At 38.8% G+C, this 14,826-nt stretch overlaps 1 protein-coding gene across 5 annotated transcripts in view; it reads left to right on the top strand.

Annotated features, from left to right (window-relative positions):
• The window catches only part of ARHGEF7 (Rho guanine nucleotide exchange factor 7), a 115,782-nt gene that overhangs the window by 45,213 nt on the left and 55,743 nt on the right, over positions 1-14,826 (top strand). For all 5 annotated transcript variants that reach the window (XM_066176752.1, XM_066176757.1, XM_066176756.1 and 2 more), the window contains 3 exons: positions 3,026-3,156; positions 5,593-5,794; positions 14,708-14,796. In XM_066176752.1, the coding sequence (XP_066032849.1) occupies positions 3,026-3,156; positions 5,593-5,794; positions 14,708-14,796 (422 nt within the window). The remainder of the gene's footprint in view (positions 1-3,025; positions 3,157-5,592; positions 5,795-14,707; positions 14,797-14,826) is intronic.

The following is a 14,826-nucleotide window of genomic DNA, read 5'->3' as shown; positions in this document are numbered from 1 at the left end:
AACCACATGCAAACTGTGGTGTTGCCTCGTTCCTAGGAGCAAGCATAAACCTTCTTCTTCTTCCAAACAAGTTTCATTAACTGGATAGTTGTATAGCAAGCGTTTTAGACTCTATCTCTCTGCTCTAGTATTGGAAGATGGCTTTCAGATCCCCATGCGGGTCTAAAGAATTTCAGGCATACACACGTTCTTCTGAGACAGGCCTTCCTACAATATGAGAAATGTGAGTAATGGGCATGATTACTGATGAAAGACTTCTGTGGGTTTTCACTCCATCGAAGTATTAATCTCTGGAGTGGTGGGATCGAGGAAGAAGTTGCTGTTTGTAGATAGATGAGGGGAAAGGAACTGATATAGGCAAGCTGAGACAGTGCTACGAGGGAGAAAGGGTTTTACAAATGCTGTAAATCTTTAAATGGAAGGAATAATGAAGCTTGTGAGAAAATTACCAAATTAAATTTGTTAAACATGCTCATTCTGTTGCCATTCAAGATTCTTGAGTTTTTAGTAGCAAAGTTGATTTTTTTGGACAATAATACCATTGAGAAATTCATTGGATTTATTTATTAGGTATTTTAATAGAAATGTAATGGATACATGGAGTCTGCAAGCCTTCTAAATGTATCAACATTTCTGATAGATTTGAAAGTATTCAGATATTAATGGTGAAAATACTTTAAATTTGCATGTGGTTTGTTTGTAATAATTTTGTTTTCACATCAGACACATGCAGTTTCTAATTCAAGCCTAAAAAGATGCTCTTGTGTTGGCATATTAGCTCTGTTGCTGTGAAATGAGAAAATTTCAGGAATCATTCCACTTAAATTTTAGATAGTGTTTTAGAGTGGCCCAGAAGCTGCACTGTCATAAGTCAATCTGATGCTGGTTGTCTAGGCAAGCTATATCAAGGTGTAATTCTGGATTAGGTGGCTGTCTGTCCTTGGATGCGACTGCACTTAGGAAACATAGCAAACTGGACATGGAGGTGTTTCAGGTGACTTTTAATCCTTACTCTCTATTGGGTAGTGATGGTTATGGTAATTTGAAGGTTTGTGGGAGCATTAAAGTTAGCCATATAGTTATGATTTACAAACTAAGCCCATAATCCAATCCCATTTCTTTCCTGGTATTCTGTGAAAACATGTCATGTATGACTTTTTTGTAATGGATCATAATCACCAGTGTTTCTCTTAGTAGCATGGCCTTTAAATGCTTTTAGGAAAGCAGTTTCGCAGAGTGCGATGTCTTTTATTACTTCCATGTGTAAGGATACTCTGGATACTAAATACTCAATATGTATAGTTCTAGTATTGCACCACTTGACTGGGGAGTGTAGATTTATAGGGGTTTTTTTTTAAGGATGGTGATATTTAAATGATATCAATATTTAAAGAATATCAATGAGTCATTTAAAAAGATGCAGCAGGGAAGGTGTTTTCCTCTCAGTCACTGCAGACTTGGATCATCCTTTGTCAGTACTGCTGTTTGTTCTTGGTCTCAAACCCTTTGCCTCCTCCTGCGTCACTTCTGCTGCTGGATGCTGTGCTGAAGTTTAAAGACTTGCCAGTTCAGGTGAATTGAGTTGTCTCTTCAGGCTTGTCGTGGACCAGGAGATATACCTTATTCACTGGTGTCCATGGATCTGAACCCTGTATATGTTATTTCCTTTGGACAAAAAATAATTCAGATTTGCATAATCATGGTCTACTTCAGTCTGAAAGTAACTATTAGGAGACTACAGTTGTGTGCTTACCTCAATATGGAAGAAAAACAAAGTACTGGGAAAGAGAGTAACAGGCATGAAAGCCAGGAGAGCAGCTGGGAGTCTTGTGTAGTGTGGTGAAAACATCTAGGTTTGGGACAGAAAGTACTGTATTGCTTTCAGGGCTTCTTGAGCTCTGATGCTCACTGAGTAGTTTCCTTAGATGTGGAAAACATGAGAATAAGAAATGACTTGCCATGCTTGTGCAAAGCTGTGCAAGAGTCCTGGGAGCAGCCCACTCCTGGGGCTTTGGCTGTGAGAATGGGGGACACTGGTGCAGGCAGGAGCAACCCCTGTCCCCCTGTAACGTGGGCAGAGGCTCCCAGCAGGGCTGTGGGAGGCTGCAGCCAGCCCTGAACCTGGCTCTTGGGAGCTGCTTTTGGTGCAGCCCCTGGCTGGCTGTGGCTCCTAAGCCACAGGACACACCCCTCCTTGTTGGCTGGCAACATCCCATCCCGGGGAGGTGCCAGCCCAGTGTCCAGGGCCGGGGCTGCCCTGGTGCCCCCAGCTGCCCTACTCCTGGCTGGGGTGGTGGGATGAGCCTTGTCCTGCTGCTCCTCAGTGTCTCCCAGCCCATAAGGGAGCCCAGCAGCCCTGGATGGCACACAGTCCTTCAGGTGAATGTATCACGTGTGTGCTTCTCGAAGAGAGACGAGTGGAAGAGGGGAAATGTTTTGGGAGGGTGTTGTTTACTTGAGAAGCAGTATTTTCCTTTCTTCTATTCCTAGTCCTCCCTCCAAAAAAAAAAAAAAAAAAAAAAAGAAACAAACCAGCTTAGTTGGCAAAAAAAAAAAAAAAATGGGATGAGGCAAAGGAATGTAGGAAAAAAAGACAGTGGAAGGAATGTTTTAATTGAGAAGATGGGGGGCTGTGGGAAGAGCTAAGAAACAGATGTGGCTGGCTTCACTTCAAGCAAGTTTTATGCCTTCAAAATTCTTGTCTACTAGCTAAAATGATGCTGGTTAATTACCTTTAAATAGACTGGTAGTGGGTGGGAATAGAGAAATACAACCCTAACCCTCCTCTCTAAACTGGTCAGGTAGTTTTCTTATCTGTGTGGAGAAGAAATTGTCGATGTCTCAGGATTTTAGATTATTTATTGCTATCATTTTTTGAATCTTGAACTACTGAATAACTGCAGATACATCAAATCTGCTTTAAGCATGTGAATTTTGCAGAGTTAAAGATGCAGATTACAGAAGTTATAGATGCAGATTTTTAAAATTCTAATTTTTTTTTTATTTTTTTCCCACCCTCCTACAGACATAGGGCTGGGCAGTGACTCTGTATGTGCACGTCCCTCATCTCATCGGATAAAATCCTTTGATTCTCTGGGATCGCAGTCTTCACACAGTAGAACTTCAAAACTCTTTCAGGGACAGTATCGGAGTTTGGTAAGTTCTGGAAGAATGAAACATGCTGTGTGTGATATTTCCCCACCCCCCCTCTCTTTTCCCCTTTTTTTTAAAAAGAGTTTTTAAAGTAAATTATAGTGTAGCAAAGTAACTGTTTCCTCTCTTTCAGTTCTGTATTTTTAGCCTGTGAGTTTGTTTTTGCAGCTTTTCATATGATGTTTCAAAATGCATGCAGCTTTTTGTGAACTTTGAACTATTTTTTCCTCCTTTAGTGCTCCATGTTGTCAGCATAGACAGTATCTTCCTGGATTTATGTTTTTCTTTTCAGTGTAAAGGACTTGATTTTCCAAAGGCAAAAGTCTCATTTTCTCTCTGCGTTTAGGGGTGATGATTGAAGGTGATTCAAACCTCTGTGAAGGTGATACTTCTAATGTTGGCAGTAGTGGTAGTTGTTCCTGTTTTCTGTTATATTTCAAGGTTGATCCTTCAACTTGCCTTTGGGTAGTTGAGTCTTATGGGCCATTGTTTCATAGTACAGCTGAAATCAGGGTTGCATACCTCATGAAAATTGTGATAAAATGTATTTTTAGTCACTGAAGGTTTGCAAGGAGGGTTCAGATCCCTAAGGAAAGCTGCTTTATTTGTGGCTTTCTTAGGTGTGGTGTAATGTGTTTTCTCTGGTAGCAAAGCCTGTGCAATTTTTTGCCCTAGGCCACTAATTTGTGCTCCTATTCTGCTGTTCACAGCCCACTCACTTTTGCAGATGCAGCAGTTGGTGTGACTAGCTGTTAGCTGGATCACTGAAGTAATCAAAGTTTTCACTGTTTCTATCACTTTGGTGATCTGAGTTGCTCTGTGCAAAGTTAGAGCAGAGAAGTGGAGGAAGGAGGAAAAAGAGCTAGTGGCCAAACCCAGGGAATTCCTAGTTGGGTTTTGTTGGTGGAGATGATCTGTTTGGAACCGTTCTCACCAAGTTTGTACTCATTTCCTCTGCTGGAAAGCCATACTGGCAGAGCATAGTAATTGATCTCACTGTGCAATGTTTGTGCTTATCTTGTGGCTTTTCTACAGTTTACTAAACCAAAACATTTTCTCTTGTTGAGCAGAGAGGATGAAAGCACATAATGTACAAGCAGAGGACTAAGACAGAGGCACTTGTCTGAAAATGTGCTCATCTAATTGTCAGACACTGGGACTTACACTATCTTGGGGCTTTCTGCATGTTTTCAAAGTTTTGTTTACCCTCATTTTCCTGTAGTTCCACAGCTGCTAACTGATGAAAGTCATTCTGAGTTGTGATGCAATAACATGATTTCTGGGGTTATGAATTAAACTGACATGTTGTAAGTTCCTAGTGACAACACGCAGTCTTTTCATCACCTCAACTATATGGGCAACATGTTGGTGAAATGCATCTAACTGGATAGCTGACTAGGACTGCTTACACAGTCATTTTCTCACTAAGCTACTTCTTTAGCTGTCCAGGTATTGATCCTTAGTTATGATAGAGACAAATACAATTTGTAGTGCTATTCTCTTAGTTCCAGTGCAATGTTTTTGAAGTTGTCCAAGTATTATACTTTTTTAGCATAAGTGTTTGCCCAAACTCTCGTGAAATGCTTGTATGGGGCAGATACCCAAAGCTGACATCCAAGGACAAAATGCTGAATTTAAAAATCATAAATTCAAAAGACTTTTTAGTTACTTTTAGGAACATTCAGATGTTAGAACAGAGTGATAATCTGCCTTCACATCCATGGTAGGGGATGAGCATGCATACATAACATATATGGACAGCTGCAAGTCTGACTGCTGCAGGCTTCCAGCTTTGCTAACCTCGAGAGAAATTATTTGGGAGTACTTGCTCAAGGTAAGTTGCAGAACTCTTTTGTAGGTTTTGTGAAAGAACACTCCTTTATTGGCAGGCCATGGAGACTTGTACCTTCAGCTGTGGAAGACACCAACCTGATCTGTTACAGGAAAAAAGGAAAAGGTTTTGAGCTGCAAACTCTATATATAACCAAAATTAAATTAAATCCAACTCAGTTTCTCCCTCCTTGCAGCACAGAGAATTTTAGGAAAAAACTCTCTAATGTAAAAAACTCTCTCTGCCTTTGTTTCTTTGTAGTTGTCAAAGGCAGTTTCAATTTATGCTAGTTATAGAAAATGTATATATTTTTTTTTTCGTGAGAGCAATAATTATTCTCATTTTAGCTCCATTAACCCCTTCTGATTTGTAGTGACTGTAATAAGTAAAATATATGCTCCCATAGCTGATAAAAATCTGTAGATTAAAAATTACAGAAATACTGGAAATGCCAAATTGCTCCTTGTAAAGGCTTTTGAGTCAAAATGTCTGGGGACTGTTGTGTGTGGAGGAAAGGCTATTTCCATTTTATGGACATTTTTGTTTTGCTCGTGGAAATACTGTTTAAGTCTCTAAAGATCATTTTATTCTTTGTTTTCTCTTATTAGGACATGACAGATAACGGCAACCATCAGTTGGTGGTGAGAGCCAAGTTTAATTTTCAACAGACAAATGAAGATGAACTTTCTTTTTCAAAAGGCGATATTATTCATGTTACAAGAGTGGAAGAAGGGGGCTGGTGGGAAGGAACTTTAAATGGAAAAACAGGGTGGTTTCCAAGTAACTACGTACGAGAAATTAAGTCAAATGGTGAGTTTTGAAGGGGAGAGCGTATTTGCAGAAATTCTTGCTTTGTGTAGTGGTTGATGGTTGGTTGATTCATTAAAACTTCTAATGCTTTTTGTTTAAGCTGGATTTTATTTACTGAACATCATTCACAGCAATGATTAATGCTCAGGAACTTGCACTTTCCCACCTTAGTTCCCTGTATAGAGTGGATTCTGAATTAGCAGTAAGCGTGCAGAAAACTCATCATTCTGTTTGCTTGTCTGTCATGTTTGGGCTGCTCTCACTTCCTTAGTCTGAATTCCTAGAATATGGGATTTTGACTCAGATGCTGACAGACTTTGCATTGGTGCTTTGGGTTTAAGTAGTGAGAGATTTCCTACAAAATCCAAAAAAAATGAACCAGAAAAAATCCCTAAACCAAACAAAATTTTACTTAATACCTCCCATTACTTAGAAGTAAACAACTGCAGGAAAGAAACCCAATTCTATCAAAATCTACTTTTGAAAGATAATGTATTTGTGATTTTTCTTTTTCTTTCTTGTTCATGTGCATTCAGCTTTTCTTCATACCAGCTTCATCCATCCGCTGAAGTTTTATTCTGAACTTTATACAGTCAAAGCACCTTCTGTAAATGTCATCTGAATATCAGAAGTAACATTCCTTTTTAATCCACTAGGACATTGCTGTGGGTGACATAATTTCTGTGTCTCCTTTATTTCCTTTTTTTACCCCATGTCTTTCCTTGTCTTGGCTTATTTTCAGAGATTAGGGATAAGCCTGGTAGGATAAAGTTACCCAGAGTCTCTGGAAGGCTTTACTACTGTTTCTTTTGTTACAGCTCCAGTGAAAACACACATCTTTTGGGGCTGTGTTAGTCTTTGGCATGGCTTTTTTTTTTTTTTTCCTCTTTTCCCCCATTATGAGGCAGCTATTCAGATGCCTGATTGCATTGAGGTTGTGAGAGCAAAAGTCCATTTTCAAACGTATCTTTTCTCCTTTGGTTCCATCCTCTTATTTTCTTCCTCGATTTAATATCTCCAGTCTGTTGCTGAAAAATGCTGGTCTTAGATCTGCAGCTTCGTTGTCCTTTTCAACCAGCTTCTCTTAGACATAGTCACAATGTAAGACTTGGCTTTAATGTTCTTTAGAGATATCTCAGATGCAGCTTATCCTGAGAAGCAATTATTGAAGCCTGTTTTTGGTTTGTAATGTTGTACCATCAGCCATGATGACCCTCTTGTCTCATTGTTATTCATTTAAATCATTGCTGCAGAGATTTTGTTTGGGTTTCATCAGTTTTGACCTCTTCCAACTTCTGGAACCTGGCTAGGCAATTAAGCTCCAGAATAGAAATGCTTTAACAGTGAACATGCGAAAACCAGAAGTTGCCAGTAACTGGAATTAAGTGGTTCTTGTTTTTATTAAGAATACTGCCCTTGGGTGAAGTAAGTCTTCTAAGCAGGAAGAGACAAGCTGTAGTGTACCAAGTGCAGTCTGATGCTTGTGACTCCTTGTAGCCCTGTCTGATCCCTGGGGCTGACATGTTTTTTACCTTCACTTTTTGCCCTCAGAAGAATTTTCTCCCAAGTCCTTTTCCCTCCACTGGTGTGTATTCTCTGCCTCAATAGTTTATCCCTTCTGGCTTCTGCAAAACTTCTTGCATTCTTGAACTGCCGTCTCATATGTTCAATTTCTTCTATGGAAGTTTCTTCTGTTTGTGCCCATAGTTTTCTCCTCTCAGGAAGCTTAGTTCACTGAGTATTACAAAGGCAAAATGACTGAGCTATAGCTCACTAGCTTTCTCTGTTTTCCTCCTCCATTTTAAAATTACTGTGTTTGGCTTTTTCCAGTACTTTATGGAACTTCTCTTGTCCTCTCTGGTTTCAGATATGGATATAGTTAGTTCTCTTACTATCAAATCAGCACAACAGGTACTGTGTAATTCATCAAATAGTGATTTTAACCTGCTTTTATGCATTTGTAGGTATATGTTTGAGTTGTCTGAAGTTGACTTTTTTATGAGGTGGATGGAGGGGTGGTAGAAGGAAGCATGACATACCAAGAGCTTCTTAGTGTGTTAGTAACTGTGGAGTTGCAGGTTAGCTTTACTCCTTCATGTATGTATGCATGCTGTGGAATTCTTTGTTGCTCTTACCCTCGTGACCATGTTAATTGTATTTTAAATGGTGACCTGACTTCTCCTGCTTACTCTTGCTTCTTTTTGTGTGTTTGTGGTCAGTGTATATACTTGTGATATTTGTTCCATGTCAGTTTGTATCCACTTTTTCTGTTCTTTCTTTAACGTGCCGCTAATTTTTAAAGGAATTATCATTCTTGTGAGCCTTTTCTGCTTATGTTGTTACTAGTGGGACTTCTTTTTACCCATATTTTTAAGTTTACTGAATTCTTCTTGAACTCCATTGCTGTAATTTTGCTGCACTGTTTTTTTATTTTATCGGTTATTTCCATGAAGCTTGTTATGAATATTTCTATTCTCAACTGAGTTTTGCTTGTGAAAGAACACTCCTTATTATGGGTATTGTTGATGATCCTAGAGATAGGGCTTTTCTGGAATTCTCCTCCCTTCTGTATCCAAATGCATTGCCACTGTGTCCTGCTGCTGTACTTTCTCTGTTCTGCTGTCCTTGTTGAAACAAGGATGTAATGCTGTTTGTTGCAAAGCTCTGAAGTTACTTGGATAAGTCGGTGTTCATGAGAAGCTTCATCTAGGTTATATGCAATTTCCTTTGCCTTCTTGTGTCCCTGCTCTTCTTAGTTCATCTTCATTAGGAGAGTTGACATTTCTTGAGTTGATAATCTTAAACTGTCCATTTTTATACCTCACTTCAGGTTTTTTATAATTCAGAAGTATTTTAAGTGCCTTTATACCTTAAGCATGAGGTTAAAATATAAAAGTGCTCTTCTTTGCCTTATGTATTTTGAAAGTAGTTAGGAGAACTTGCAGCCTTGCTAGCTCAAATTCAAAATATGTTTTCTGTCAGTGTTACAACTGGTTGATTTTAAAAAAGATCCAGATAGGACTGTTGAAATACATGCCCTTGATTAAGGTCTCAGTGAAAAAAATGTTCATCCTGGACATCTCATCTGTTTTCAGAATACTCTCTAAAATGTTCTGGCAGTTGGCAGTATGACTCTACGGTTCTTCTTCTGAAATGTAGCTGAAAATAATGTAAATAGTTAGAAAGTCCATATAGGATGATGCATTATATGGAGAGCTCCCAGGACACGACTAAATAAGCTCCTGGATTTCACTAAATTAAATCCCCTCAGTCTGCTGTAACCTGGCTTCTGCAAATTGAGTAAAAGAAGAAATGAGGGGATTTATTTATGCGTGTGTGTTTCTTTTAATTCTCAAAAACTTCATGGGCATTAGTAATTTAGGTAAATGGATTTTTGTTCTAAATTAAAATCCTTTCGTGTAAAAAACTTGTAGATATGTAATCTTGGCTTTTACGGTGGCTCTGAAGTTATATTCAAGGAAGGGAAGAAAGAGATGCATGGCAATGGAGCTGCTGTTGCCCTCATTGATGTCTTAAAGAGTTTAGAAGAAAAGTAAGCTGCATTACATAAATTACACCAGCAGAGCATATCTCATTATAAGGTATCTCACAGTGATTGTGCTCTGATTGTAACTTGTTTGTATAGCTGTGCCTGAGTGATTAGAGTCAGCACACAATGCTAATACATGTATGAGGTGAGCTGCCAATTGTTGTAGGACACAAACTGAGATTATTGAGCAAAGCACAGCATTTCGTTTTCTTAGGCTGGACAATGATTATTTTGGGGGAAAATAAATTTGGTTGAGATGGAAAACTGTTTTTGTTTTGCTTTTGAGTGTGTATTTATTCTGTCCCCCTCCGTGACCCAAGGGGAAAAGGAGGTTTTGTTTAAAGTTGTGATAGTTATGATCAAACATGTAAATATATTTTAAAAAAAGGTAGTATTTTCTATTCAGGTACGTGCCTTCACTGTGAGCTTAAAAAAAAATGGTCTGTTTCTCTCTCCCTCCCCCATGTGCCTGTGTTTTCATTTCCATTTTCAAACGCTATAACGTCTTACGTTTTTAAGTGTTCTTTGGTTGCTAGTCAGGAAGTACTTTGAAATGAAAGGATTTTTTTTTTATCCTGCTCTACTGTTACATGTGGCAGAGGGTAAAAAATAATGTATGAACTTGTTGAGATACTTGACAGTGTGGCCTTATTGAGGTTATTTTTGCTTAGATAAATTGGAACAAGAAGGGGTGAAGGTGTAGATGGAGTCTTGTCTCTTATGGTGCTGCTTCTGTCTCACACGGTAGTTAGAGATTTGGAGACCTAGTTTAGAGGGTTCCCTTGCAATGGAAAGAAGAGTGGTTAGCCAGAATGGGAGGCACTTGATAGCTACTGTCACATGTTAATCAGATTTTTAAAAAAATCTCATGGTCAGTTATTGAGTTTTATCCAAGCATAATCCCTATAAATGGCATGAGATTACACAGGAGGGAATATAGCTTTGTAAAAACTATGTTTGATATGCCAGAAACCTTTTTCTAATTCTTTGCAGAAATTAATGTATCGTTACTGCCTTGGCCTCTGTTATGGTTTCTTGACAGTTGTTAGTATCAGGCCCAGTGCAAATTACAGTGATAGTGTTTCTTTTGGTTGGATGTTAAAAAGACCAAAATCAGCGTGGGGAAAAGGTCAGAATATAGTGGAGGAGTAGAGTGTCAGCTGTTTCTATCTTGTGGTGCATGAGGGAAGGAGAAATTACACTTTTGGCTTTGGAAAAAAAAAAAGGAAAAAAACCCTAAAACCCCATGAAGAATGTTAGTTTTTGTCTCCCCAGCCATGTACGCTCAGAGGAGTATTGTGTTCGCTTGTCAAGTGTAACTCTACAGACATGAATAAAATAGAGGTTAGGACCCAGTGAATACTATTGGGGTAGAAGTGTTGGTAGTGTCTGTATTGCAGAGTGGAGCACTGCAGCAGTGCCTGAGCCATCTTGAGAACTGGGAACAAGTTTAGGTCTCCCCTCCTAATGCTGGACTTGAACTGATTAGTCAGGAAGAGAGAGCTTGCTTGTAGCACTTTGCTGATAGGGACCACATAGCTTTTGGTGTTCTTGTTGGCACATCTTTCCTCCCCTAATGCAGGATGAAATAGCTCAAATTGGATTTTTTTTATCTAGATTACACACCACGGCGCAGTAATCGCAGAAATATGCAGGGGTGTTCTTGTAGCGGTTGGGTCAAAGTGCTTTAGTAAAACATCTTCTGAAGGGAATAAATACTCTGTGGAGTGGCACGAAGTAGAGTGTTGCATGAAAATGAATATGGCATGAAGTGAAGACATGACAGAAGAGAGAGAATGTGGGAATGTCAAGTAATTTGAAGGCACCTAAGTTAAAATAGAAAGAAACAAAGTATTGGGAAGGATTGGGCAAATTGTCTTTTTACAACCAATAAATAAATATTTGTAAAGAATAAGATAGCTTTGTTTTAGAGAGTTTGTGGCATCTTATGTACTACTTAGGAAAAGGTGGTTATATATTGCATACACTGAGGAAAATTATTTAGTGGAAGAGTAATGTTAAAAAGCCTTTGCTACCCTCATTCTCCACCCAAAGATGATCTGTTAAGTGAAGTCCACCTGGTTTATCACTAGCCACTAGACAGTGCATTATCAAGTGTGGCTGAGGGCAATTGACAGTGGTGCTTTGATCACAAGAGAGATGGACAGTGGTTACTTAGCTCTTGGTTTCAGTCACCAGCAGGATACCTTCTCTTCCCACACTAGAGCAGATGCCTGCCAGCTTTGCATTTGATCATATGCTGAGCCATTTTCGTTGTGCTTTCAGTGTTAATATAAGTGATAGACATTGTAGCTGGAAGAAAAGTGGGGAGATGCTAAAATCTTCTGTGTGGGAAAAGTTGGTGTCTGGCTCAGGTCACTCTCTTCCAGGGCTTTGAGAAATATAGTCTCTGTGGAGTGGGCAAGGTGCCAGGGTTTTGTGATGATCCAAAAACCTGTGGACTTTATAAAGACATAGTGTGCTGAATGGAGGTGGTACCTTCTTGAAATGTTTAATGAAGTGTGCTCTGTTTGCAAAATACTCTAATGTTCTATTACCAAGGATAATAAATGACACTTAGCATAAACAAAGTGATTTCTTATGTGCAAGATCAGGATTTTCTTCTGTGTGATGCATTGTGCAATAAGCTAATTGCAACAAGACTGTTTCTTATTCCTCCTTATGAGGCAAGGCACTGCTTGGAGGCAGAATACCAGACATGATAGACAGCTGGACTAATTTGCTGTGTCTGATTCTGTTTCTGCAATAGAAATGGCCTTTACATTTTAAAAGCTAAATGTTGATTATGGCTGTTCGGGCAAAATGATATCAATGTGTGATTCTTTTTTTCTGTCCTGTCTTTAAATCTGAATTTGGACACGTGAGTGTCTCTGATTGATAACTGAATCAGCTGAACAGCTGGCAATATAAATGACTCTATATGTTTCAGAAAAAAATCTCCCACTTTCTTCAGCAGCTTAAGGGGAGAGGTATTTTTGCCCCCTTTAAGATAACAAAGAGCCAGAATTCCATGATCAGCCAGCTTAACAATGGTCAGCCATCTGTATTATGATAAAATCAGTAAAAAGTATTTACCTTTATCTTTAAATAACTCTTGTTCCTCCTTTCGAGACATCTGTATTATGATAAATTCTGTGACAAGTATTTACGTTTGTCCTTAAATAACTCTGGTTTCTCCTTTCATGCTTTTTGGCACATGATTAATAAACCTTTAGGTATTTAGTGAACCTGAAAGTCACTATAAATTGTAGGATAAGTCCAAGAGCTTCCACAGGGAATGAAAGCAAATTACCATGTTTGTGGGAATGACATCATTTTCATAAGTCAGTACAAAGAAAAGAATTTTAATTGTCTCATATAGAGTAGCAATATAGATGAATATATAAATGAGTAGCCATACTTATGACTTGATTTTAGGTTCTCTCACACTGAGCGTTTGATGGCAAATCTGCTTGAGTTTACAGCTTCGTTCTAAGGGGGTGGGAGGAGTCCTGCCATTTGGAATTACTTGGCTGTCTAGCAGAGCATTTATGGATTGCAAGGTTGCTGGCTGAGAGCATCAGTGTTCCCAGCTGGATAACTGCTGGGTCTAATAGTTTTTGTGCTGTGTGTCAGCTTAGATCAGTCGTGGGGTGGGTAGGCAGAGGATATTAACCAAAAGGGTTTTACTGTCACCCCTGAATGTAGTAAGGAGAATATTTTTTTTTCTTTGCTCATGTTTGGCAGTTTTAAGACTATATTTTATTTTCAGATTAACTTCTTTGAGGGGAGTTCCAGTGAAATACAGAACAAATCCCCTTAAAGATACTTGCATTTGTGTGCTCATGGGGCCTGAGCTGCCTTTCATGGGCTGGTAGCTAAAGCCTCTGGCCTGCCAGGCTGTCCTGGTACTGGAGATGAAAGGAGTGCACCTGGAGTCAGCTTGCTTGAGATGGCATCATCCATGGGCTGCAGCTGGGAGCCAGAAGAAGCCCTAAATTGCTCAGGAGAGGCTGGTACTGCAGGGAGTGTTGTGCTTATGATGGTGCTTTGCTGGTCAGCTCTGCTGTCCATGGGAATTTTCCATAGCTGGCCCTTAGCCTGGCTTACTGGGCTTCTCCTGGAAAGGTGTTTGAGACTTGCATAATTTATTCTTAGCCTGAGGTATCAGGTAAACTAGAGTTAAATTATTCATAAATCTTTATTAAAATGTGTTTGAAACAGGAGCTCACTTTAAAAATAAAGGTAGAGCCTTCAGTAGGCATGTTTTGTTGATGCTTCTGTGGTTTTGTTTGGGGCAGTTCAGTTGACAATTTGCTGTTTTATAGCCTGGATGCAAATTACTCAAATGCTTATTTGACATTTGCGTATTAGACAAGACTGATTATTTAAAAAACACACAAAAATAGACAAATCAAAACACCAAAATGTCCTTATAAACATAGTCTCACAAGCACTCTCAGTTGGTTAAGTGTACAGTCAAGTGTGGGAGATCAAAAAGATGCTGTAAATCTTACTGGCTGTTTCTGCAGCATGCAGCATGTTGCTTTTGATTTTTCTCTCACCTCATGTTTGCTCCTCTGTGATTGACTTAGAGGAGTGGTAGTGTTGGGAGGGAAGACTTCAGGAGTGTGTTTTCTCTGCCTCTGTTCTGGGCCAGCACTTGAATAACTCTCAGGACTGTCGTTTTGTTGTTGTCATTCTAGGAAGAGCATACATTACTGAGCGATAGATTCCCTGTGGGTTATAGGAAGGATTTATTGTTATGAAGGACCCTGTTTTCAAGTGCTTAAGCATTTTTATTTTTTACTTCATTAATAACAAAAGGTAATTGTTTTAAAAGATGATTTTCTGGGCATAAGGTAAGTCACTTCACTAGTATAGTGTTTTGAATATGTGTTTTGAGACTGAGTGCAATGTCTCACCTGGAGCGTTCACTTTTGATTGGTCATTTGCTTTCACAGAGTTCATTAAATTGATATTAAAACTTAATACTACTTTTGTTTGAAAGTGTGTATATGGTTTGGAAATGCCTGTTACTGATTTTTTTTGCTTGTTTTTTTAATTGCAATCTATGATCTTGTTTTTGAAAAAATAAATTTGGAAAAGCAAATTTTGTTAACTGACTTTCTGGTCCAGGAAAAAGAATGGGAGTTTTTCTGCTTGCCTTTGATGAGGCTAGAGTTTCATTCATTGTGAACATATTGATTCTTTACCAGTAATTTGAAGAACTATTATGTATGTTTCTCAGTGAAGCACCATTTTCACTGTATCTTGATAAATATTTTAAAGCAGTTTGTTTGACCTCTAGTGTTGAGCTGTGAAATTACACCCCATTGACCCCAAAATGTCTTTTATTTCAGAAAAACCAGTCTCCCCCAAATCAGGTACCTTGAAGAGTCCACCTAAAGGCTTTGATACATCTGCAATTAACAAAAGTTATTACAATGTGGTGAGTGATCATGTTTTCTTCCGTGTGAGC

Source organism: Chamaea fasciata, unplaced genomic scaffold (assembly GCF_029207755.1).
Source record: "Chamaea fasciata isolate MVZ Bird 193981 ecotype frontalis unplaced genomic scaffold, bChaFas1.0.hap1 SCAF_2, whole genome shotgun sequence".
Taxonomy (NCBI): domain Eukaryota; kingdom Metazoa; phylum Chordata; class Aves; order Passeriformes; family Sylviidae; genus Chamaea; species Chamaea fasciata.
The sequence above is the reverse complement of the archived record's forward strand: the minus strand, read 5'-3'. Positions and strand labels throughout refer to the sequence as shown.